The sequence below is a fragment of the Idiotropiscis lumnitzeri genome, chromosome 12 (genome assembly GCF_059441095.1).
Source record: "Idiotropiscis lumnitzeri isolate Australia: NSW breed Sydney's pygmy pipehorse chromosome 12, RoL_Ilum_1.0, whole genome shotgun sequence".
Taxonomy (NCBI): Eukaryota; Metazoa; Chordata; class Actinopteri; order Syngnathiformes; family Syngnathidae; genus Idiotropiscis; species Idiotropiscis lumnitzeri.
The window spans coordinates 4,349,545-4,374,294 of NC_142402.1; the positions used below are offsets into that span (position 1 = coordinate 4,349,545).

Genomic DNA, 24,750 nt, shown 5'->3' on the forward strand with positions numbered 1-24,750 from the left:
GAGACTTAAGAGTGCAAAAGATATGACAGTCCAGGGAATTGAGGTAATCGTAAAGGCTGTGTCATTATAAGTGGCCCCAAATCAAGCAACTAGATCCCACAGGTGTGTCTACAGAGATATACAGGTTTTAGAGAACACCGCCACACATGCATGTTTAGTCATTCTGAGTCATTTGTGCCTTGACCCCCATCCCACTCTATTACTTTAGTTGCCAGGTCCACCGCCTGACAACCATTATCCATTATTCCAGCTCATCCCTAAACACATCACTGTAGTGCTATAAGATGCTTTCTGTCATGGCTGATGTGTGTGCATACTTGACGTAATGCCAGCTGGGTCTAAATTTGCAAAGCCAATAATTGTCAAAAAGTGCCTTGTTTGGACAGTTAGCTAAACTCGTCTTTAGAAAATACGCAATGGCTGACAATGCAGTCGGCCAGTGAGCCTCCAATGCTTACTGGCCAATCATATCGTTGGCTACCAAGAATCTGAACCGAACCAGTTTAAATGTGAAAGGTACCCATCCCTAGTTTCTTGACCTCTTCAATAATCCGATTATCAAAGAAAAAGTCTCTCAACTTTGGCTCATAGGCCGTCCCGTAATTGTTGCCTTCTATAAATTCACAAATAATCACAAACACAGACAACTATGTGCGCGGCTCCCTCCTCCTCGCCAAGCTCCTCAGCTGTCTCATCAGCGTCGCTTCTTTGTCAGCTCCACACCGCTGCTCATTCATGAGCGCCTAGCATTCACGTTGCACAAAAAAAAGTTTCAGTTCACCTTGTTGCCCAAAAAAAATTAGGTAACTTCACTATATGAACAGGCGGTGGAATAAACCCTGCTCAATACTCAACAGACAACACCAACATAGTGTTCCAGTGATGCAAGAACAGTCAGGATTCCAAGTAGCATCCTGTTAGCTGAACGAAATTGTTTCTTTATAGCTGGAACACACCCTTTCCAATAAACAGGCTACACATGGCTGTTTTACAGTATTGTGATTTGGACCGTATTTACTCATTTGTATTATGTTTACAGTATATGTCCATGTTACAGTATCCTGCATCTGTGAATCTACATGTGTATTTTAGCTGAGAGAATGTCTGGAACCGGAAGTATATGAGCTCTTCCATAAGAAGCTGACAGAGCAGGCCCTTATTAAGGACCCAAAGTTCCTGTGGTGTTGCCATGTAAGTTCTTCAAGCGTCATTATGAACTTAATGTTAGTTAGGGGAAAATTAGTACATAACATAATCATCTCTCTTCTTTACAGTGTTCGTATGGGTTCATCTATGATGGAGACCAGCTTAAAGTCACCTGTTTTCAGTGTCGCAACAGTTTTTGTGCCCAGTGCAAAAAGCCTGTAAGTATTAAAAAGCTGTTTTGTATGTTTGGAACACTAAATGTTATCTTTTTTTGCTTCATACCCAAAACTACAGTATACATTTCCTATTATTGTGGCCTCCATTCAAAATAACCACCATTCCTTCATTAATCCCCAAATGCTTTATCCGCTTAAACAAATGATTTTTTTTCTAAATGAAAACAATACCGTGTTTTCTCAACCATAAGGTGCACCATATTAAAAGGGGCAGTCTCAGTTGCAGATGCTAGGTCTGTATTGAACACATTTATATGCCGTATACTATATTTGTTCGCAGGCATGCTAAAACATACGGTTAAAACATACGGTAGCATACATGCATGCTAAAACATATACTAGCATTTGTTTAAAAGGCAGGGGGAGCAAACTTTATTTATGCATTGGAGTATTTAACACCCCAGGTTCCCTCTCATCATTGTCAGAGTCGGTCTTGTTGCTATGCAGCCCCTCAGAAATGATGCCGACTTTTGCGAAAGCTTGCACAACAGTCCAAGCAAACAAGTTAGCAAAAGCATCTACAATCCGACAAATTGTGGCGTAACTCGCCCGGCGCTGCCTCCCAGTCTTAGTAAAGCTGTGTTAAGAACCCTTCACAGTTTAGAAACAATGTGAAAGCTTAAATGGAGGGAAAACGACTCGTGCGCTTGTTTGAAAACGCTGGTTTGTATATCTCAACAGCATTGTTTACGTCGGAATGGACACAAAAAACAGTAATTTGAGTGACAGAAAAAAAGGAAAAGGCACAGTCGATCTTCCTCACACGCCTTCTTCCGACTCCTCGGGTAGCCAGCCGCCTGAACCCTCCACCTCCGAGGCGGGCCCATGACCGTCGTGGGGTGAGGACCAAGGCAAGCCTGCGCTATGGATTGGATTAAAAAAAAAAAATTTGCGTGAACATGTTCTTTAGCCCCTTTACAGGAGTGTTTTTTTTTTTTTTTTTTTTATCACGTTGGCTATGCACGCTCGCTGTAGATGCTGCTGGTTATTAGAATTAGAATTAGAATTAGAAATCCCTTTATTGTCATTGTACTCAAGAGTGCAACGAGATTAGAGAGCTCCCCTCTCCAGTGAAATACAACAATAATACAGACAAATATATAAATTAGATAAATAAGAGAGTGCAATGGAAAATAATACTGAAGGGTATATAAAAAAAATATATTTTAGCAGGAGCAGATTCTGGAATGAAATGCTTGTCTAATGAGTGCTAATATCGGACATTTTGGATCTGTCTGTTTCAATTCACTTTTATGTTCTAAACATTTAGCATTCATCTGTTCAATACACGCAAATGTAAATCCTGTTGGGCCCCCGAATTTAAGTGAGCCCTAGGTTTTGTCCCCCTCTGTGAATGAGTTTGATACAGTTTTACAGGTACTTAAGTTATTGTTTAAAAAAATAATATTAATAAATCATCGGGCGGCACAGTGGACGACTGGTTAGCACATCCGCCTCACAGTTCAGCGGTGCAGGGTTTGGTTCCGGCCTTCTTGTGTTGAGTTTGCGTGGTCTCCTCGTGCCTGCGTGGGTTTTCTGCGGGTACTCTAGTTTCCTCTCACATTCCAAATACATGCATGATAGGTTAATGGGTCCCTCTAAAATGTCCCTAGGTGTGATTGTGAGCATGGTTGGTTGTTTGTCTTTGTGAGCCCTGCGATTGGCTGGCAACCATCAGGGTGTACCCCGCCTACTGGCCGAAGACAGCTGGGATAGGCTCCAGCATGCCTGTGACCTTTGTGAGGAGAAGCGGATCAGATAATGGATGGAAGGGAAATAAATCATCACTCAAGAGAAAAAAAACAAAACAAAAGAAAACTAGGGAGATTATGAAAGGTGAGGAAGCTAGATTAATGGAGCATGAATGTGAACAAATGAGCCGGAGGAGCTCAGCACATTATGGGAAAATCCCCAGCGGTCGCAGCATATAACAGCATGACTAACGGATGATTCAGTACACGTCTGAGCCAACCCTGTAAAGACTGTGTTGGGCTTACTGCAGCAGTGGTGGTGTCTCAGTGTAAGACAATGACAAACAGTCACATTTATGTAGGAATCAGACATGAAGCAGTTGTAATAACAGCTTAGGCAGTTCAGCACTCACTTTCCTATTACTGATTTGCGGACAAAAGAACCTCATCACGCTTGTAGGAACAGTTCCTAGACTTCATTTTTATTTTTCCTGTTTCTGTTTCCTGTGTGCAGTGGGAATCTCAGCATGCTGGTTTATCCTGTGAACAATACCAGTCCTGGAAGAGAGAGAATGATCCGGAGTATCAGAAACAGGGTCTGGCTGGCTACTTACGAGACAACGGCATTAGTGCGTGTCACAAACACAAAGACACTAACACTATTCTTACAGACATCATCATCATCATGGTAACTGATCCTCAGTAAAGTTATAGAAAGCTGAGACCTTATTTATATAAAGATGCATCAGTTTGACCTTTAACCTCAATTCCAAGCTTATTGGAGCTCCTAATCAAAAAGGAACGATAGATAGTACTCAGCAGTTTAAAGAACATTTCAGAAAATTGCCCCCTCAAAAGAGAATACATCCAAACAAATTGAAAAGGCCAGGTTAGAGATGATTCTTCTCAGAGTGCTGACAAAGAGCATAGAGGGCAATTATTAGACCTAAGACCAGAACTAATCAACATATCTTGGATCCTTTATGAGACATAAAATTATACTGTAACTTCTCAAGGGACAATATTATAGAATTTGATGTTTTCGGTGCATATTTCAGTTTACAGCTTGTACAGCAGTATAGATTTAGAGTCTACTGAAAATGACTCAAGACACAGCCCTTGTGTCAATATTCGGAATGAGCACAATCGTATTGCCAAGAAAAGATGCCAAGTATCCAGTTCGGAAAAAAATACCTTTTACCAAGGATTGCTTTAATCCTTTTAGACCTGGAATTCATAAATTACATGTAAAAATGAGCTGTTTGACTACTTATTACTTTTTAAATTATATTTGTAATAAGCCAAATTTCCATTATTAAAATACAGTAGTTGTTTTGGAGCATCTGCCTTCTTCAGGAAACTGTTTGTGAGCTCTCTTGCGGTCCAGCGTCACAATTGGTTTTCACCTGGGATAACAGCCATGCATATTGACTTGATACAGTTGCACCTTCGGCAACCTGCTTCAGCTCGGTTTTCGAATGTCTTCATTTAGCACGGGTCGTCTGCATGGAGAGAAACAATCCTATTTCTCAAATCATCAGAGGTATTTATGTGCCCTGGTGAACATCAAATGTCATACATTTCTGTGGGCCCTTGAGGCAAACAAGAATTCTAACTTGATGACAAGTGGCTACGCATCTGGGGCCGACCTAATCGGCTGGTGGTTGATGCCCAATTGTTTTTAATTTTATGTTCTCTAACCATTTACTTTGTACAGCTGTTGTACTCAAGTAAAACTGGTATCATGACATATTACGCTCAAATCAATGACATGACCTTAAATTGTTTTATACGTATAATGAAATTTGTTGCCAAAGTCAAGTCATTATTCAAAACAAGTAAAATCTTATTTTTTGCAAATTCTGCTCAGGTGATCATGCATTATCTGGGAACCGTAGATCTGCAAAATAGGTACATATGACATGCCCGTGCCTACAACAATCTTAAATTCCGTACGAGCAAAGCACACTTTGGTATTGACAAAAAAGTAAGCGAGCATGAAAATAATGCAATATTGTGGCCTTAAAATTTTGGGCTGTAATTGTTTAGTTCATTTTAAAATTAAACCAAAACTAAACACTATGCAGAGATGCACTAATACTATGACACTATGTCTAAATACAAAAAAAAATCACTCTCCTTGGGCACCAAGCATTTGTTTAAATGTAGACATACTGATATCAGAGAAGTAAATTAGGAAAATGCACTGTGCATAAGAAAAATGAAATAAACATTTGTATTGGTTTTTAATTTTATCCGAAACGATTTGTTTTTCTTCACTAGTACGGATAATTTCAGAGTGGTGAATTGGTCTACTCTACACTATCAATGCGACAGCAACAAAAAATCTTTCAGTATTTTTGGAACATATTTTTTGTTAAGTACAAAAACAATATTATATGGTATATTGCGACAATCTATTGTTATGTGATGCCAATGAGGGCTTGTTGCAAATGTGTCATGTTCTACTACTTTGAGTGTGGTACTTCCCAGTTCTTGAACGCATCACTTCGTTTGCGAGAGAGATGAGCGAGATTTTTCTCCTACGCTGTCGATATACACACACTGTTTTGGTTGATAAACGGGAGTTCACTGACTAATGCCTCTTTAATCCATAGTAGACGCTACAATATGTTAGCGTCCTAAAATGGACGTTGTTTTAGTGTTACAAAGTTACATTTGTTAACACACTGTCGTGGATGACACTGTCACATAACAACTAAACTTATTGCACAGCAGCAAACTCAATAGCTCGCAAATAATGAAACAATAAAATAAGATAAATAAAGAAATATAATTGACACAAAACATGCATTTTAAATGCTATTAACATCCCAACATGCTGCAAAGCATGCTGGGAGTGCATTGTACTGGAACCTTGGTCACACTCTTGTTGTCACATGAGGCAAATTCACAGATGAGCAAGCATGGGCTGAGGTCGCACTGGAGAGATGGCTATATTTATTGAAGTTCATCCCTTTGCTCAAATTAAATGCAACATAATATGCTTATTTTGGAGAGGGGGGATATGGGAGGAGAGAGAGAGAGAGACACACACACACCTGCTGCACCTCCTAATCTCCTGGTGTTGGGATGCTCTGAACCTTGACAGTCGGAAAAACAAAAGCATCTTTCCTTTTTTTTTTTTCCTTTTCTTTTTTTATAGAGCAACAAGACTGTAGTCCTGAATTTTTGGTTCCAAAGTACTTCTAGATGAGAGACTGCCACCTCATAAACTTGGGATGTACTCAACTGTGGTGCCAGCTATTTAAGCAGTAATGGCTGTGTTGGGCAATTTGCTTGTATATAGTAAATCTAGACTCGTATACAAAGACAGGCTGATATGGTGCAAGCACCTCTGAAATATAGTCAGGAGTCTGACCATTAAGGGCTTTACAAACCGTCTGTAGGATCTTAAACTCAATTGTAAAACCTGTTTGAATGGCTGCAGGGACCGATGTGATTGTTTTGTTGTACGCTTGTCAGTGTGACCCTGCTGCAAACCAAATCGACCTACAAGGGAAATTTCAATAAAGTGAAGTGATGTGATGAAATGAGATGCGCTCTGGTCATCGTTTTTGGAGGCTCGAAGTCTTGCGGCAGCATTTCCAATTATATTGTAGGTGTTAAACGTAGGCGTTTGCACTCCGTTCACACATGACTGACTTGTTTTGCCAAAAGACATTTCTCCCAATCTTGTTTCGGTAGTGAGCAAGTCAAGCCTGAATTAAGTGCGTCCTCTGATGATCGTGAAAACCTTTTTTGCTGCCTTTGCTTCAAGACTTAAGACCCAACATAACTTAATTAACATGGATATATAATTCCAAAATTCCTAACACCCATCCTGTCTTTACACTAGTTCGCGGATAAATGAGGATGTACTACTATTACAGAGAACATTCGAAAACCACTTTCAATAATGTAGGAATCCTTGCATGTTCTTAATTCAATATTAATATTTTTTTATAATATTTTATGCATATTTGCCCAATTCATATTTTGTTTCTAAATGTAAACTATTCTTTTCATGTAGAAAAAAGCTGATGTTTTAGATTGTGTGACTAAACTTAAAGTACCACAGTAAGCTGCCAGCATTTTTTTGTGGTCCATAGCAAAGAGAGTCTTGCAAGAGAAGATGTAACTGTTGTTCATTAGAAAGCACATGAAGGAAAACCTTCTGCGTAATTGTCTTCTCAGAATGTTTTCCTGCTTTAATGATTTTTCGGCTTGTGATGGGGTTGTGTCGGAGCAAATAAGGGAGAATTATCCGAGCACATAATTAGCACAATATACAGTACTGTCAGCCTCTCTTACACAATTTAAAGACTCCAACACATGCCTTTTGTGAACATTCTATCAATTAATAATTATAACGATCTGTCAATACAACCCATTTGATTGGAAATCAGGTTCATATGTTTTCCTTTCACATGATTCTCTTTCAGCCTGTCCCAACTGTCGCTTCCAATATGCGCTGTCTAAAGGAGGCTGCATGCACTTCTGCTGTTCTCAGTGTCGTTACCAGTTTTGCAGTGGTTGCAACAACCCATTCCATACTGTAAGTTTGCAAAATCCTCATGTTCTCTAAGTTTTGTACTGAAAAATTACGATAAATACCAAACAAAGAGCCGGGCGTAATTTTTCCCCCCTAATATTACTAAATACTACCCCTTTTGTCTTTCTCCTGCTAGACTTGCGCCGTGGATGAGTGTACTGTATCTGGACTACATGCTCATCACCCCAGGGACTGTCTCTTCTATTTGAGAGACTGGGAACCCTCTAGACTCCAAGCTTTATTGGAGGTGTCTGATTTCTTGTGTTTTCTTGTTGGATTTTCAATGCAAAAGATAACTGGTTTTCCATTATTTTGTTGTGATATTCAAAGTGTTACACACAACTAGAGACAAAAATATTATAAAATAACACAATGGACAAAGTGGACGTATGATATCGCTCACATCATGGTCAGTGGATGAATGAGTAAAACAGCTTTCATTGGCAATAGCTCCCGTGGTGGACATTTATCTTACAGGACATTCTGTGGAGGCACTAAAACAATGGGGAGCCGAAACGTAACCACATTGGCACTTATATATTTGGTATGCATTTAAAAATTACGTCATTACAAATTCACCCCTCCTAAAAAGACTCTAGTGATTTAAGAGTTTTTTTAAGGTTAGATTTATGACAAGTTGGTACGGGCGCCTTATTTGTTCCGTCACAGTCAATATTGTTTGGTTTGTCAGTTCTGTTGTCCAAAATGGCGACCGATCGTCACAGAAATTCAAATGCATATTACTTCTCTTGTCCAATTCAAACTGAAAATATAAAAGCATTCTGCGCATTATTTTGGGTTTATTGACATCAAATGTGAGCTGAGACAGATTTTGAAAAACTCAGAGCACCAATGCTCCAGCGAGGAGGCCGACTTCACAGCTGAGTGTGGCCGCATTGGTCGCATCATTTTCAGATGAGTGGCGTAGGCATAGCCTCAAGTTGCCTTTGTTGGAAAAAGTAGGTCAAGCCAACGCTTTGGAATTGAATTGTAATAGAAAACGACCTACGAACAATTAACCTTACAAAGTCTCTCAGAATGCCTTGTTTTGCATATTTTGGTGACTTGTTAAAGAAAACAGACAAGACATGACAGGAGTTGCATGTTAGCTGCTCATTCATTTTTAAGTCATCCATGTAAAGGTGGATCGTTTTTGGATGTTTTCAATGGTTGGACCTAAGCGGAGATGTCCACATACATTTTTGGGACGTTATTTTGATATTATTAGCGACGTATTTATAAGGACTTTGAATGGACAACCCAGACATGAAATGAGGGGAGGAGGCCATGGTCATTTCTCCAAAACAAATATAGATAAAAAATACAAGGTAATATCATTCTCCTGATAAAAGAATACATAAATTGAGCTCGTTATTAAAAAAATGGACCAACCTGGCTGGATGATCCCTTTAACACTTAGTCAGTCCTTAAAAATATAAAAGGCGTACGTCATAATGTAAATGTCTCCAAACAGAAGAAAGTAAAAACAAAAAGTATGACTGCCTTCTCCTGTAAAAAAAAAAAAAAAAAAAACTGTTTTGTTTTGGGTGGTCACAACTAAAAAAAAAATAGATGAAAACATTTGAGCTATTCAAATAGTTACTAAGTTTTATTAAAAAGTAATTTACAAATGTTTTGTTTTTTTCTCTGTGAATGGCAGAACAATGGCGTTGCATACAATACTGAGGCCCCTCCTGGAACACAGACAGGTAGGTGAACCTACTCAGTGAAAGATGAAAGCGAATATATTAAACACGCATTGTGTGCAATGGAAAGTTGGAAATATGTGTATTCATACCATTTAATTTTTTTTGTTGTTGTTATTGGTGTCGTTGTTTATGGCGAACACAGATCCCAAACGAGTGTAGGGAACCAATGTGTGCATCAGACATTGCACAATGTGAAGGTGCAGTAATGAAAAATTGGGCGGTTGCATGGCTCAGATTCAGTTGCGACACAACCCTGAAAAAGCACTTTTGGCTTTTGGTATTGGTGAGAAGGTATTTTTAATTTAATATATGTTCACGTATATATCAGTGTGCCATTGTTGGGGAGTTAAGAGAAATCTCTCATTTGGGATATAGCGTAGCTCTTCACAAGAATATATCGGATTTGTTCAAATTTGAAGTTCTTGATTAGCAGTAGTTCCTGTTTTACATTTTTTTTTCACAACACTATTCACACCCAAAAACATGTGTACAAAAAAAAAAATGAAAGTCCTTTGATGTAATTCACTTTCCTTCCGTTATAGTACCAAACCGTTATGGAAAAGAAATCCATTGAATAATTTTGGGTAAGACGGCAACCGCATAGAAAACATGTTTTATTGGCTTTAACATGCCCGTAGTACGTGTCAATTGAATGTATCTGTTCATGCCGCGTAACTTTGCATTTAAATCTTAGGACAGCACAGCCAAAAACTCTTCCTGCAAGAGGCCAGCACCAATTGTCATCATGTAGTGAAATGACCCAGATGCAAGGAAGTGCAGAGTTGAAAGGGGTTTTGTCTTCAGTGATCCGGCATGACTCATTCCAAATCAGCCCTTAAATTATTCAGAAGGTCAAAAGTGCTTTCCTGAATGTTGGATTGTGTCTACAGAAGTTCATTGCTTAAGAAGTGCAGTCCACCTTTATATTGTTTCAAGAAAAATGTTGACGTGATAACGGCACAGATTAATTTGCATTATTGTTGGAATATTACTTAAGATTTTCTGATTTGTGTTTATGCCACACTTGTGACATGAGAATTTTGCAAAGTTTTCATAGTGAATGTTTAAAAGACTGCATGCAAAGTCAATGTTTTTAGTAAGTTACCTATGCTAATTTAAATTGATAATAATCTTACCTTAACCCAAAACATTCATGTATAATACATATTTTATAGTTTTGTTGTCATACAGATTAATTAAAAGGACCGCACTTTTGTAATCGCACTATTGTGGGGGGTGTTAGCTTATTTTTGCAAAATCATTCATCCCTATAAGAAACCGTAAACAACTGAGCCTCATGTAACTTCTAACAACAACAGAAATGTAAAATAAATAAATAAATACTGGAGTTTGCAATTCCTGCTGTTTCCAGAAGGGAACAGTCAAGCATATCCAGACATTTGGGAAAGGTTGTTCATCAATTTGGAAGCAAACACTATATATCTTTGATCGTCATAAGTAGTCATTGATTCCGGACATTGTAATACACACCCTTCGTCTCTCCTCTTGCTCTCTGTCCAAGGGCTGTGTGGCGTGATTGAGCAGAAGGATGATGGAGGCCAGCAGCCTGACTCAGCTTGTGGAGCGCAGACCCAAACTGGACACGCTGGACTCTGCGAGTATGACATCATCGTTTGTTTCGACATTATTTTTGCTGCTCATAGAGCCACACCGCTTATTCCTCACTGGAACTCTAGAAAATGTTTTGTGCTGGTTGATCACAACTTTTTGCTGCATCATTTAGTGCGGGGTGGTATACATTAATTTATTTCAACTCTCTTTTTTAAAAGCTCACATAAAGTTTACGTGAGTTTTATCTGCTCACTGCTGTCAGTCTGTACTGAGCCCCAGTGGTGGGTATATTTTTCAGTGAGAGTTTTTATCCAATCAGAATTCAGCTGTCTTATGTTGCAAGGCAACTTTTATAATGCCAGTGGCACATACTATTCATCCCAGACCTTCAGAATCAACCGTGCGTGCGGCTGTGCCGTGTGAGCGAACGGGCTCTTAGATAGACCTTCTAGCCTCACGTTGAAGGTGCGAATGTCCTGCGATTCTATATTCACTTGTGAGAGGGCAGCGCAATGCAGAATCAACAAGAGTCTTGACCAGCGAGCGTTAGAAAATCTAAAATATATTCTTGCTTTTTTTAATGGCCGACGGAGGGAAAAGAGTAGATTTTATTGCAGTTCTACTTGGAAGACGAACCTTTCAAGAGAAGCTAGCTCTCGTGAGCCAGTAGTCCGTATGTGTGTGTCTGTATATTATTTCCTCAGTCGTGGTGTTATAAATGATGGTCTTATGAGGGATATTTATTTAAGTCAGACTAAGTAAGACTTCACTGAAGGCCTGGGTGTGAAATGCCCACCCCGCCACTGCTGATCCTCTTTTGTGCAAAAATGTTCCCAGCCATCCATCTCAAATACAATGGCTTTCATGTACTTTTGTGATGGTGTGGTCCTATCCAGGAAGCATTATCGAGAGTACCTGGTCAGCTTGATCAACAGCTACTCCATCGACCCAGCCCGACTCTACAGCTCCAATGAACTGCTGCTGGCCTGCAGGAGGTACAAGGTGGATGACACCCACAGGGATGCAGAGGATGGATTCAACTACTACAGCAGACTGCTTGAGGTGAGCGTGTTGGTGTAGTTGGGAGCTAGCTGAGTGCATCCACCAACATCTGTGATTTATCTGCAGAAACTAATGGATGAGGTCCCGCTGGGTGACAAGGTCCCACGCAAGAAATAGTGCCCAACACCATCGCTCATACTGTATACACAGAATGTTAGATTTGTATGTGTTCTGAGTTGGTGTGTTTTGTGTGCTATTTAGACAGTAGAAGAATCAAAGTGTAATTTCACATTAGCTGAGAGGATGTCAATTTTTTTAAAGCAACGTTCATAGCATCACCCTCTTAAAATAATGGCCTCAATCATTTTAGCAAAAGAAAAATTGTTTTTGCTTTAACATCTGTTCAGGAAGCTGGTCTCCTCTGCTGAAATCAGCTAAATCCCAAATTAAAATAAATAAATGACATCATCAGTATTTGGTTCATTTTTTGTGTGTCTTCACGAAAAATGAGTATAAAAACACTTGGGCCATTATTTTAGAAAGATGATAATATGATACTTGGCTAATCAAACCAGACAAGTCTGTAGATAATGTAATTTCTCAACCACGCATGTTTTACAACAGTATTGCGAAACTACTGATGTACCGTAATTAAGCAGATGAAATGAAAAAGTCATTTAGTTAAAGAAATGTTAAAATAGCACAACCCTGGACAGAAGAAATGAAAGAAAATGAATGTTATATTTATTGGATTCAGAGATCACTCAATCATCTGCAATTCATTTAATGTTAAGAAAATATGTATGATAAACCACCTTCAATTTCCTGCCATTTGTTGCACTTAATATTTTCTTCATTTGGATTCAGAGTGGAAGCACCCTGGTGAAGAGAAAGGCCAAATTAATTAGTAGATAATCACATTTTGTGTTGTGTCCTGTGGTGCCAGGAAGGAGAAAAAATCCTTAGTTGACTAATTCAAATTAAAGCTAACGGGTTAATCATTAGAATGGTTTGATATCACCATTTCAATGACAACATTTGTACCGCAGCATTTGCGAATATATCCCACATTATGCACTGGAATAACAAGCAGTTGTTAAAAAATGAGACGGTATCTAAAGACATAAAAAAGGAAGTAAAAAAAATGAATGTATGGCAACATTAATATTCTGCAGCTATAAATGGCGTGCAGCTACCTCACAATTTATGCAGGCTATGATTTCTAATTACATTGTCACAGTGTGACATCCATCATTTCTCACACATTTGTCACTGACTTGCGTGATTAAATGTATGATATTAAACAGGTTATTAGAATATTGCATGCAGGTGCATGTTTTTATTTGATATGCGCATATGTTGGGAATCGGAATCGATTTATACAGAATTCACTGATGATTTATGGCCTGTATTAATTTGCATTAATGGCCTCCGGCCTCACATATACTGTTGTGGTGAGATTAATGTGAAGTTGCATTCCACTAATGATGGTTGATTTATGTTGAACAGATTCATATCTGGTGCTTTTGATACGGTTACATTTTCAAATTTAATTGTTGTATTGAGAATGTCAATTCCTGTGGAATATGTTTAACACAAATGCCAAACATTAACCGTGATAATACAACAATGTAATTCACTGGCAAACGCAAAATCTTCTGTAAGATTAGTAAATGTTGGAGAAAAATGTACATTATTTTTTGGGGGGAACAATTGATTACCAAACGCAGTTTTTTTTCCCCCCATCATTTTCTGGGTAGAAGAAACTATAATTATGATGGGATTTTTTTATTAACACATTTTTATTCAAGTTTGGATTTGAAATAAAATGCATTCCTAATGCATTCGTATGTTTGGAAAAGCTGTTACGAGGATTTCCCACTGTACTCACTTGTGAACAACTGTCCATGGATTCCCCAATTTGCCTCTCAGCCTCACATCGGGCTGGATGAAGCTGTAATTTCACATATTTGGACACTAGTGATGATCTTCATGTTCTACAAACTTCTTGAGCGTCATCACCATCTCTCCGCAGCTGCTCGGTACCAAGTTGAGATTCACGAGGGTTGAAACAGCGCTGGTCTGGCTCGCAGAATACTGGACTATTTTTCTGCAAAGACTTCAAGCAGCAGGGATGCCCCACAGGGTACCTTTTTGTCCCCCTTCTTATTCATTCGATGTACTCTTAGTACATCACTAAGGGAGGTCAGGAGAAGGATTATTAGTGGATGATCAAGAACTTAATGGACTGCTGCAGCACCAGCCTTCTACAGTTTAACATTGCAAAGACTAAGAAAGTGGTGGCGGAGCTTCTTTAACATCAGTAGGCCTTTTAAATGCACCTTCTATCACTGCTGTGGCCAGTGCAGCTTTGGCACAATAATTAAGGGCAAATTCAGGACAAGCATGAGTCGTCCCTATCACAAGTTGTATCAAAAAGAAAAGGGGAAGGTAAAGTGGGGTATCCCCCGCTTTTTGTGGGGTATCAGGATTTGGCCAGCCCCCAAATAGCAAAAATCTGTGTATAACTGATCCCATTTTGGGGGCTTTTGGAAAAAGACAAAAAAAGTAAAATATTGGAAGAAAAAAAAATTGCTGAATGTGCAGGTGTTAAACCGCGGGTAGGCTTCTCTGTATATCGTTGGTTTGTCATGTGGTAATCAGATGTCTTAATACAATCCCAACAAACAAACACTAGCTGCATCTTGTGTGTAAGAACAAAAATGCTTTTCATGTGGGATTTGAGAGTCTGTTCCTGGACTAACTTGTGATTGACATTGAAACTAAACATCAAATTTAATTTCAATTTTAACCTCAAATTAATCCAGTAGTTTCGGGAACACCGAATTGATGAATGTGACAACCATCTGTTTCTGATAGAGGGGTTTCAGAGTCGTCCATTCATTGACTTCACTTTTTGTTTATTTTGGCACTTTGCTCCAGTTACATATGGAATAATGTTAAATTAATGCCATATTGTTGTGCAATTCAGTACTTTACATAAAACAAAAACAGGAGATAGCTGAGTATTAGTTTACTCCCCTTGACAAACTGGTTAAGGTAAATGTTCTTTTGTGTTATTCATGACTTAATATGTGTTCTGTTTTCCATGTTTCAACAGATCAAACTTTGAACTTAAGCTACATAAAAAGGAAGCTGTGCAAAAGTCCTTATCTCTTATTATTTGCGTCTATTGTCATGCGGAACAAGTTAATTGTTCTGTATATTGTATTTGTTCATATAACTGAAATAAAAGTTGATGTGCTTCTCTGTAATTTGTTGGGATTTTATTGTGATATTGTTTTAGGAGTATGCAGCTTTCAGTGTATGATGGTATCAGCCTAAAAAATAATGTGAAGGAGCCATCAGAAAACATTCTTTGAGCTGAAGAACAGATGCAGCTAGTAAACCTCCATCGTTTTGTTTCATTTGGGTTTTTTTTTTCTGCAGCATGCAACGGTATCCAAAACAGACAACTCCAGAGAATGTCGACTGATTAGAATCAAACATTTGTCTTATGCAAAATCAATGATCAGTAACTCAGATTTATGAGCACATCACAAAAAGAAGTGAAATTATGTCCAAATGATTCACGGTTTCTTTTAAGGAAGTAATGTGTCATCATTGTAGACATCAAGACAAGTTGATGATGCTGTCATCAGTGCTTTAATGAATTTGTTCAATTCCATCATTATCGGGTGGCACGTCAACCAACTGGTTAGCATGTCCCTCTCATTGTTCAGAGGTGCAAAGTTCGATTCCAGATCCGGCCTTCCGGTATGGAGTTTGCATGTTCTCCCCATGCTTGTGTGGGTTTTCTCCGGGTACTCCGGTTTCTAAGCGCATTACAAAAACATGCATGGTAGGCTGATGGAACACTCTAAATTGGCCCTCAGTGTGATTGTGAGCGCGTGTGGTTGCTTGTCTTTGTGTGTGCCCTGCGATTATCCTCATGTGGATCCACTGCTTGGGTGATGGGGGTGAAATTGTGCACTAGCATTAATTATTGTTGCCTTTTTTATGTAGTATGTTGCTTATAAACACTTATATGGTGGCTCAACTGGTGTTCCAGGTGGCACATGAATACATTAACAAGAAACAATTCACGTATTCCAACTCGGCAATTGTCCAACATTTAATAACATTCATTATTTATGATCATTATCAATTATCCATCACTCAGTGTAATCGGATTCCATCCACTCAATCCCCAGCATAAAATGGCACTTGTGGTGGTGCTTCAGTATATTGAACATTAAGTTAGCTTGAACAAAAGCATTTAAATGATGCATAATTAATTAAATAAATACAGCTTGTCAGAAAGAATCTAACCTTGCTGTGTACGGGATTTCAGGGGGTTTTACGAAGCAAAATGGTTGCTTTATCACAACTGTTAAAGTGCACTGTTCACATATATAAGAAAAGATCAATAGTCCTGCAACTCATTGATGTGCCATTTTGGATTTCAGCTGGTATCTCGACCGCTTAATTGTCCTCTTTGCGATATCGACTGGACACCTTGGACTTAGCTGACAATCACAGAGCACCTTTTTGAAATACGTAAGACAATATATATTTATGTGAGAATATTTAAAGACTAACTACCACAAAGAACTATTATAGACAACGTGAGATGGTTGCAGTCAAAGGTCACACCGGGAGACGCTATGTTATGGAAATCTACAAACAGTTGCTGTTATAATGCTAATTCAAGCATCAGCGTGCATACAGTGAGCCTTTGATTTCATTGCCATGGCTACAGCTTTTCGACTTGGCTTTTTTTCATTCTATAACAAAGCTCCTGTGAGCACACAAACTGTGGAGGGGGAGAGAGTCAGTGAGAGATGATGTCATAGTTTCTGGCCACTGCCATTGAAGAAGCTAGTGTGAAGCCTTCCTCTGCTTCACTCGCTCCATCCATCATCACCTCATCTTCACCTTCGTGGGCCGGCAGAACCCGGGGTTAAATGTCAGCGCAAGATCGTCGAAAGAAGCCCACTTAAGATGTGATATGAACCAAAGCAGGCAACGTGTACGCAGTCCGGGCTTCCTTCATTTATTTATTTTTTGGTATTATTGTGGATTATGACCTGCCGGCAGTGTAGCGGAGCTGCTCCTGCCCAGAAAGGAGGAGGAGGAGGAGGACAGAAGAGGAGGAGACGCGCAGAAGGGTGTCGACGGTGAGAGGAGGCAGGGGTGGAGGAGAGGCTCAGAAGGTGGGCGAAATAATAGACTAGTGTTCATATAAAATCGCAATAATGGCTGCTAAATCGGACGGGGTCCTGAAGATGAAGAAGAGCGACGTGGCCTTCACGCCCCTGCAGAACTCGGAGCACTCCGGCTCGGTGCAAGGGCTCCACCCCGGCGGCCAGCCCGACTCCGTGTGCGCCGGGGACGTTGACTTCGCTAACGGAGAGTCGCGATGTTGCGGCGGCAGGGGCTCCAACTCGGCGTGCCTCCGCTTGGGCAGGGAGCAGCAGAAATACACGCTGTGGGATTGCCTGTGGATAGTAGCCGCAGTGGCTGTGTATGTTGCCGACGTGGGCACTGACGTGTGGCTGTCAGTCGACTATTACCTGCACCGAGACTACTGGTGGTTCGGCCTGACACTCTTCTTCGTCGTGCTGGGTTCCTTCTCGGTGCAGCTCTTTAGCTTCCGATGGTTCGTTCACGACTTCAGCACGGAGGACGCGTCGGAAGCCGCCGCGGATTGCTCGCACATGGACGGCAATAAGCTGCTGAGTGGCTCAGCCTCACACGGCGATGTGAGCGCTCAGCATCCTTCGACCACGCCGCAGAGGCAGGCGTCGACCGCCAGTAAGAACACTACGACCAACAGCACCAGCAGCACCGCTATGGGCAGCCGGACTCGGAAACGCTCGGCCTCGTACTCCTTGTGTATGTGGTTCTCTCAGTCCCTCATTCACATCTTCCAGCTGGGCCAGATTTGGAGGTAGGATGGGTGTGTGGATGTACACTTGTGCGGAATGAACACGTGACCGCAACACCGCCTGGTCTTTTTGGAATCACAATGTCCTAGAACGATATCGCTGCTTGACAGTTGGCACGCAGCTGCCATCTTTGCCCCTCGACTCCACCACAGAGCAAACGGTATATTATTCGATCACCCTTTTCACGTAAAGGAACCTTAACGAATGGTGCTGTATACATTGTACTTTGGGCTCAGACACAGGAGTTGATTGTCACACACACCTCATGACCAGTTGTGAACCTTGCTGAACACCTCTAGACGGTTCATGGAATCGTAATGGGTTGCAGTTTTTAGACACGCCCACATTTTATTAAATGGCTCGAATGAAAATAGAATGAAATATTCAACCCTTGTCTTACTTGGGACTAAAATATAGCAATATATATGTGGGAGTTGATAGTAAAGGCAATATGGACATAAACAGCTTCATCCAAATGATCTAAGTTGAACAATTTACTTGTCTAGACATTGAAACAGGTGCATACATTACTCTCATGACACTCTGGTCATTATACAATCCTAATAATGGAAAAGACGTTTTCACAAATTCATACATATCTCAGAAATAACACCATTTAATCTGCTGTTATGTGAATACTGTAATCTGCCTCGTCCGATACGTCAGATCACAGATCCCTCTGGTGTATTGCATATTACAACATAATGTGGCTAGCAACAGTGGCATTAACGGTAAAGACAGCTTGAATGAATAAGATGGGAAAAAATGAACTCTGAAGACACTACAAGGCATTTGCATTAGTTTTCACGAAAAAGATCTCGAGAGCAGTCGGAGGAACAGCCCATTCAGTATATCCCCAAATTTTATTTAGCATCTTCAAATCATGAAAGATAATTTGCAACACAAATTGGTAAACATATTTTGGCATTAAAGGGTTAACAAATATTTTTTTAAAACATTTACTTTTGATTGATGCTGTCAATAATTGAAACACTCATATCAGTAAAATTAAATGATTTCCAAAGAAAATTCAGTGAGCATATGAAAATCATCCATATACTGTATTTAAATCCAACTCAAATCAGGCCCTCGTCTCTCCTAGATAAATATGAAACATGTTTGTATTCCCCCATTCACAGAATAGTTGTGCTGCTGTACGGGGTGCTTTTGAAAATGTATTATAGATGATAATATAGTGCATTCATCAAATTGATTTCTACAATGATTCGGAGGGTTTGATGTACACTTTTGTTATATTCGTAATGAAATATGATGACATACATCACACATATCTGTGGCGAATCTGCTTGTGCCTGGATCAAATGACAACACCTGTGCCACAACTTAGACCTGGTTTCTCCTGGTCTACTTTCTGTCACCAAATTGTGTGGTGCGTGCAAAAAAAGAAAAAAGAAAAACACACTCAGTCCATCGGAACACCTAGTGAGGCGTAGCGTCAAATTGCCAAACACAGAATACTATATTTGTCTCGGCATGAATATGAAGGTGCGCCAAGCGCACATGTGCCTGACTGCAAAAATAGGGCCATAGGTGTGGAAGTGACCCTGAATGCTTGTTTTTGTTGACATGTGTCTTGCAATTGCCTGGCAATCATTCCACCCTCAAGTCATCTGTGATTAAAAAAAAATGATGGATGGAAATTCAATTTATACACCAGAACACAAAAATCGTTTATAAATATACAATTTTTGTGTTGCGCACCGTACTGAGAACCAGATCACGCAAGAAGCGATCCAAAGTGAAAGAGACGTGCAAAGAGTGCTGCGCCACTTGTGCTTTAGGTTAGGAACAGGGCCTTGCGCAAGGCCAGTGGCCAACAAGCCGACAAGTATCTCTAACAACTTGTGGACATTAGAACATTTTTGCCCACAGCGGGACTTGACCGCTGACCCTCCTTCTTCAAAACTCAAGTCCATCCCAATGAGCTGCTGCCCCTGCTTGTTTGTCCATTTGTGCCCTGCCGTTGGCTGGTGACAAGTCCCGGCTATAATGTATACTTGTGCTTGCAGATGTAGTTATTATTATTATTATTATTATTATTATTGTTAATATTATTAATAATATTATTATTATTATTGTTACAAGCGGGGATGGTTGGATTATTATTATTTTTATTACTATTGTCATTAGAAAAATCTGATGTGTTTGGGGAAAAACAAGGGCAAATTATGAATCGGCGGCGTTTCCAAAGTTATCAAATATTAGACTGTGAGAGCCACTGAAACTGGATTCAGGATTAAAAAAAAACGTGAAATTAATCCATGGACTCTTGACACGTTTTATCTCTATCCAAATAACTTTATGAGCCACATGGACAATAAACTGAGCCCCAGTGCAAGTGCCATATAAAAAATTCCAGCAATTAAAAAAGATAATATAGTATTTATGAAAAATGTTGTGGATTTATCGATTTAACAGAGTTGAACATTGTGGACGTAGTTTTTAGGGTGTGTCGCGTCATATTGCGAGTTAAGATTATTGTTATCTCATTCATTCACTTAGACTGTTATGGTAAAGCTCTACAGTAGTACAAGCTATATATCCACAATGACAAACATATCGGACAGACTGTAGTTTTAATATAATTAATCACAAGACATCCAATTGATAACAGTGTTATCATTTTCTTATGCTTAATGTAACGATCGTATTGATGAAGATGGTATAAATAATGATTGAAGAAATCACTTGACAATCATACTTTGCTCTAACAATCCATAAACAGAAAATTACACTTAATTTACTTATTACAGTAACTCAAATCATAGTTGAACAAACCAGTATTCTTGACTTCTGATTCCAAAACTAGTTATCCATCAATTTGTTGTGTGTAGTTTATGCGGAAGTGACTAAACTTGTTTTTTTTTGGTGTTCACTCCTTGAAGAAAGACTTCCTGACAAGGGGTTTGAGAAGCTTCTGTTAATGAGGTCCAACCACTGGTTGACTCACATTTCTGCATTTCATTCATACATGCGAATACAACATAAGATTAGTCCTTACTAACAAAAGTAGACATTTGAGCTTGCATGTCGTGTTTTAAATTGTTTTTAAAAAAACAACACTTCTTGCTGCTCTAATGCTGTTTACAACCAGTTCAATATTCATAAAATCTGAACAAAAAAGGATTATATAATTACATTTAGAAACAGTGTACATTAGAAATGTTGCGTTTTGCCATGACAGTGATCCCTTACTTCTTTGCGGTTTGGTTATTGCCGGAGGTGGGCATTCATCAGTGCTTTCGTCCGTCTGTGAGTTGTCCTCAGTGTTTTAGGCCCACCCAGTCGGTCCTAGTTAGCAAAACGACGTCGAAAACAGACTTACCACATCACACGCGGGTGCTGCACACCTCACACGCAGCCAAATAAATAAAAAATAAAATAAAAAAGTGTTGTATACTGTTCACTCCCACAGACCTCAATGGCATGTGTCCATTATTGATTTTTATGTCACCAATCACCACACTGTGCATGTGTGTGTCTGTTGTTTTTATTAGAATTGTTTTTCTTCATTTGGCTGCATGTCTGCTTTGCTTATGTTCTCGACGTTGATTGGCTGTGGCCGATGAGAGATGGACTGGGCCTTCGTGGGTCAGCCTGAAATACTGGCGGGAACTTCAAGATGGACTGACGATGCCCACCTATGCTTATTGCTGCTTCGATCTATCACATGTTTTCATTTGTAAATATAATTGAATCTTTTGCAGTTTTACCTCACTATTTTGTGGGTTTCTTGCTATTTTTCTTTCTTCCGTTTAAGTCAGAAAAGTCATGAAATGTCGATATTTCATTTGTTTCGGGTGGTTGTTTTACAAAAAAAACGAGACCCTGAACCATGAGGGACATATTTGGAAAGTCACTCTGACACCCATACACTACTGTTGGTGTGTGTGTGTGTGTGTGTGTGTGTGTGTTTGGAGAGGCAGAGCGCTCCCCTTTCATTGATGATGGAACACAGCCTATGTTCCAACTATGTTCATAGACGGGCCATCTTACTCATAGCGTCTGTACTGTTAAATAATTTAATGACTGTTGTCTTGGAATTGTAGCGCTACACTCGCCTGACTTTGGTGCAGACAGTGTGTTCCACACAGTGATATGGTTCAAATTGAAGTGTGCGTGGTTGTCGGTTCGTCTTTCTACGTTCCCTGGGATGGACTGGCAACCAGTCCAGGGTGTGGTCCAGCTCCTGGCAAAGAAAAATAGACGGATTGGCTCACACCTTCCAAATGTACATATCGCTGCTGTTTTACCACCGAGAGTGTGTTGCCACAATGCATTTAGGAGTGTCTGCGACATCATCTTTATGGCGCCTGTAGTTAATTATATAGTATGTATTTGATATATGCATAATGCATTCATGGACACATCAGGACTCGCGGTACTAATGGCTTTGTTGTGCGAGCCTGCCTTGTTGCAACACTAAGTTTGAGTTGTCATGGGGATTTAAGGAGTGGGTGTGACTGCACCTGTTCAAAGCAGTCAATGGTAAATTATCTCCATCAGGAAAGCCCAGCTCTACTAAATATTTCACTGTGTGTGCATGCATGGGAATGTGTGAAAGGTGTATCCACTTCTTGCATTATTCATATCCATCTTGCGGAGGTCTCCCTGACCACGAGACACTCCAGGGCTGAAAGAGCAACTTACGTAACATTTTCTCCTTTTTAAAATTCAATGAAATTAGACACACACTGTTTGTTATTACTTTGTAAATCAACTTCATTAATCAGATGATATATTGTACGGCACTCTGAATAGAAAAATTGTTGGAAAATTGATGGATGAAGGGAATAATCACAACTGGGTTTATTACTATTCTTCAATGACTGTTGACCATAATACATGTGCCATTTGGAACTTGGATCTTAGAATGAAAATGTGCTAATTTATGATAACAACATGGTATTATTTTTACAAGTCCTTTAATGAAAACACAAATTTAGACTATCCAAAGTACAACCGCAGTTTTTCACACAAGTAATATTTTGAGTACAGTAATAAAAAACAGGCGGAATTAAGTACTGTACCGTCTGTTCAGTCGCTAGAAATAAAAACACTAATGCAGGCATTTAGCCAGCAATGCAGTTTGATCCACTGTATCTCACCTCACTCAGGTGGGTGAATAAAGCAAAGCTTGTCGCGCTTATGACAGCTGTCCTAGCGTGAGAGGCAGGTACACATTGGACTGGTCACAGTGCTAGCGAGAGAGACCTTGATGATGAGTGATGTAGAAAAAGGAAAGCCTACCAAACAATTCTTGGGGGTGCCTCAAAGCAGAGTAGTTGTAGAGGAGGTGCATTTCTTCATTATAATGGATCCTAAATCACTAAACAGTTTTTTCCCCATTTAATAAAGTGTCAGTGATAAGAACAGTGTAAGTTTTATTAGCGCTTATCCCAGCATGTAGTGCGAGCGTCTCTATACTCCAGCAAAAAGCCACAATAGCAAAAGTAAATGGTGATACTTTCAGTTAAAGATCTTATTTGTAAATAATCTAATGGACTGTATTGTATTATTATTATTATTATTATTATTATTATTATTATTATTATTATTATTATTATTATTATTATTATTATTATTATTATTATTATTATTATTATTATTATTATTATTATTATTATATTACTCCCAACATTGGTGGTTACCATTGGCTGCCAGGATGGCCGAGTGGTCTAAGGCGCCGCGTTCAGGACCCAGTCTCCCCAGGAGGCCTGGGTTCGAATCTCGAATTTCCCCATTGTGGGACTAATAAAGGGCAAATTATTATTAATTATTACCAACCTTCCTGTTGGACAGGTTCATTGTAGAACCGATTTTTTGCAGACTGGCAGCCATGGAAGTTGGACCTCAGATTCAGTTGGCACAATGTGTTTGTCATCCAGGCTGAGGAACAGTGTACCAGGTCTTCCCCCTGAGTAGGGTCAGTGGAAGTTTGCCCAACTAGTTTACATGTTCTTTGAGGACTTTGGGGGAGTGCTGTGGAGGGTTTGAGTATGGTGTACTGGGACCCCGATACAGGCCATGTCAGAGCTTGGTCCGCATTGCCAGCAGTAAGATCTATTCATTTCCAGTAAAGGATGGGCTTCACCGAGTTTGCCCTTTGTCACCAATTCTGTTCATAACTTTTATGAACACAATTACCAGACACACCTGAGGCATTGAAGGCATCCAGTTTCATGGAAGTATTGACTCATAGCTTCTTGCAGCTTCATCAAACTATGATCTTCATCTCTCACTCGAGTAGTTTGCAGCCGAGTGCGAAGCAATTGGGATAAAAATCAGCCTAAGTCAGAAAAGGGTTGCATGTCCTCCCTAGCCCAAGTCATGGCCTTCAAGTGTTTTAGGGTCTTGAGCAATAATGAGGACTCTGCATAGGTGTGTTGTGGTGAAGAATGAGCTGAGCCATAAAAAGTTGTTGGCCATTCCCGATCACAAATACAAGTGGCCAAAAAATGAGCTTCCGCTATCTTAGAGATTTAAGTATCGTCATGGCCAGAATAGAGCTGCTGTTCATATGCATCGAGATGAGCCAGACGTGGAGGCTCGGGCATCTGGTTAGGATGTCCTCTGGATGCCTCAGTGGTAAGGTGTTTTGAGCACATCCTACCAGGAAGAGGTTCTTGGGAAGACTCAGGACATGCATTCAGACTGCAGGCATATCTGAGTCCAATCACATTGCTCTTCAAATCTGATTGGCCACAACATTTTTAGCAAGTGTCCAAATGGGATCTTGCCCTGTTCAGACTGGGCCGCATTACTGACCTGTTTGAAAGGTTGCTGCAGCAACAAATTTGATCCGGAGGCGTCGTCCGGCACATGTAGTGTTTGACGTCACCACTCGGCACTTCGACGTCTACCATA

The 24,750-nt window shown here is 39.8% G+C and overlaps 2 protein-coding genes across 2 annotated transcripts in view; both read left to right on the forward strand.

Annotated features, from left to right (window-relative positions):
• Nucleotides 1-15,186, forward strand: part of rnf31 (ring finger protein 31) — a 38,057-nt gene extending 22,871 nt beyond the window's left edge. The window contains exons 16-24 of the mRNA XM_088311838.1: nucleotides 1,093-1,191; nucleotides 1,275-1,364; nucleotides 3,588-3,702; nucleotides 7,519-7,631; nucleotides 7,765-7,875; nucleotides 9,289-9,337; nucleotides 10,860-10,956; nucleotides 11,806-11,971; nucleotides 12,038-15,186. Coding sequence (XP_088167964.1) covers nucleotides 1,093-1,191; nucleotides 1,275-1,364; nucleotides 3,588-3,702; nucleotides 7,519-7,631; nucleotides 7,765-7,875; nucleotides 9,289-9,337; nucleotides 10,860-10,956; nucleotides 11,806-11,971; nucleotides 12,038-12,088 — 891 coding nt within the window. The 3' untranslated portion in view covers nucleotides 12,089-15,186. The remainder of the gene's footprint in view (nucleotides 1-1,092; nucleotides 1,192-1,274; nucleotides 1,365-3,587; nucleotides 3,703-7,518; nucleotides 7,632-7,764; nucleotides 7,876-9,288; nucleotides 9,338-10,859; nucleotides 10,957-11,805; nucleotides 11,972-12,037) is intronic.
• A 1,490-nt stretch (nucleotides 15,187-16,676) lies between these two features.
• Nucleotides 16,677-24,750, forward strand: part of xkr4 (XK related 4) — a 29,729-nt gene continuing 21,655 nt past the window's right edge. The window contains exon 1 of the mRNA XM_088311171.1: nucleotides 16,677-17,864. Coding sequence (XP_088167297.1) covers nucleotides 17,170-17,864 — 695 coding nt within the window. The 5' untranslated portion in view covers nucleotides 16,677-17,169. The remainder of the gene's footprint in view (nucleotides 17,865-24,750) is intronic.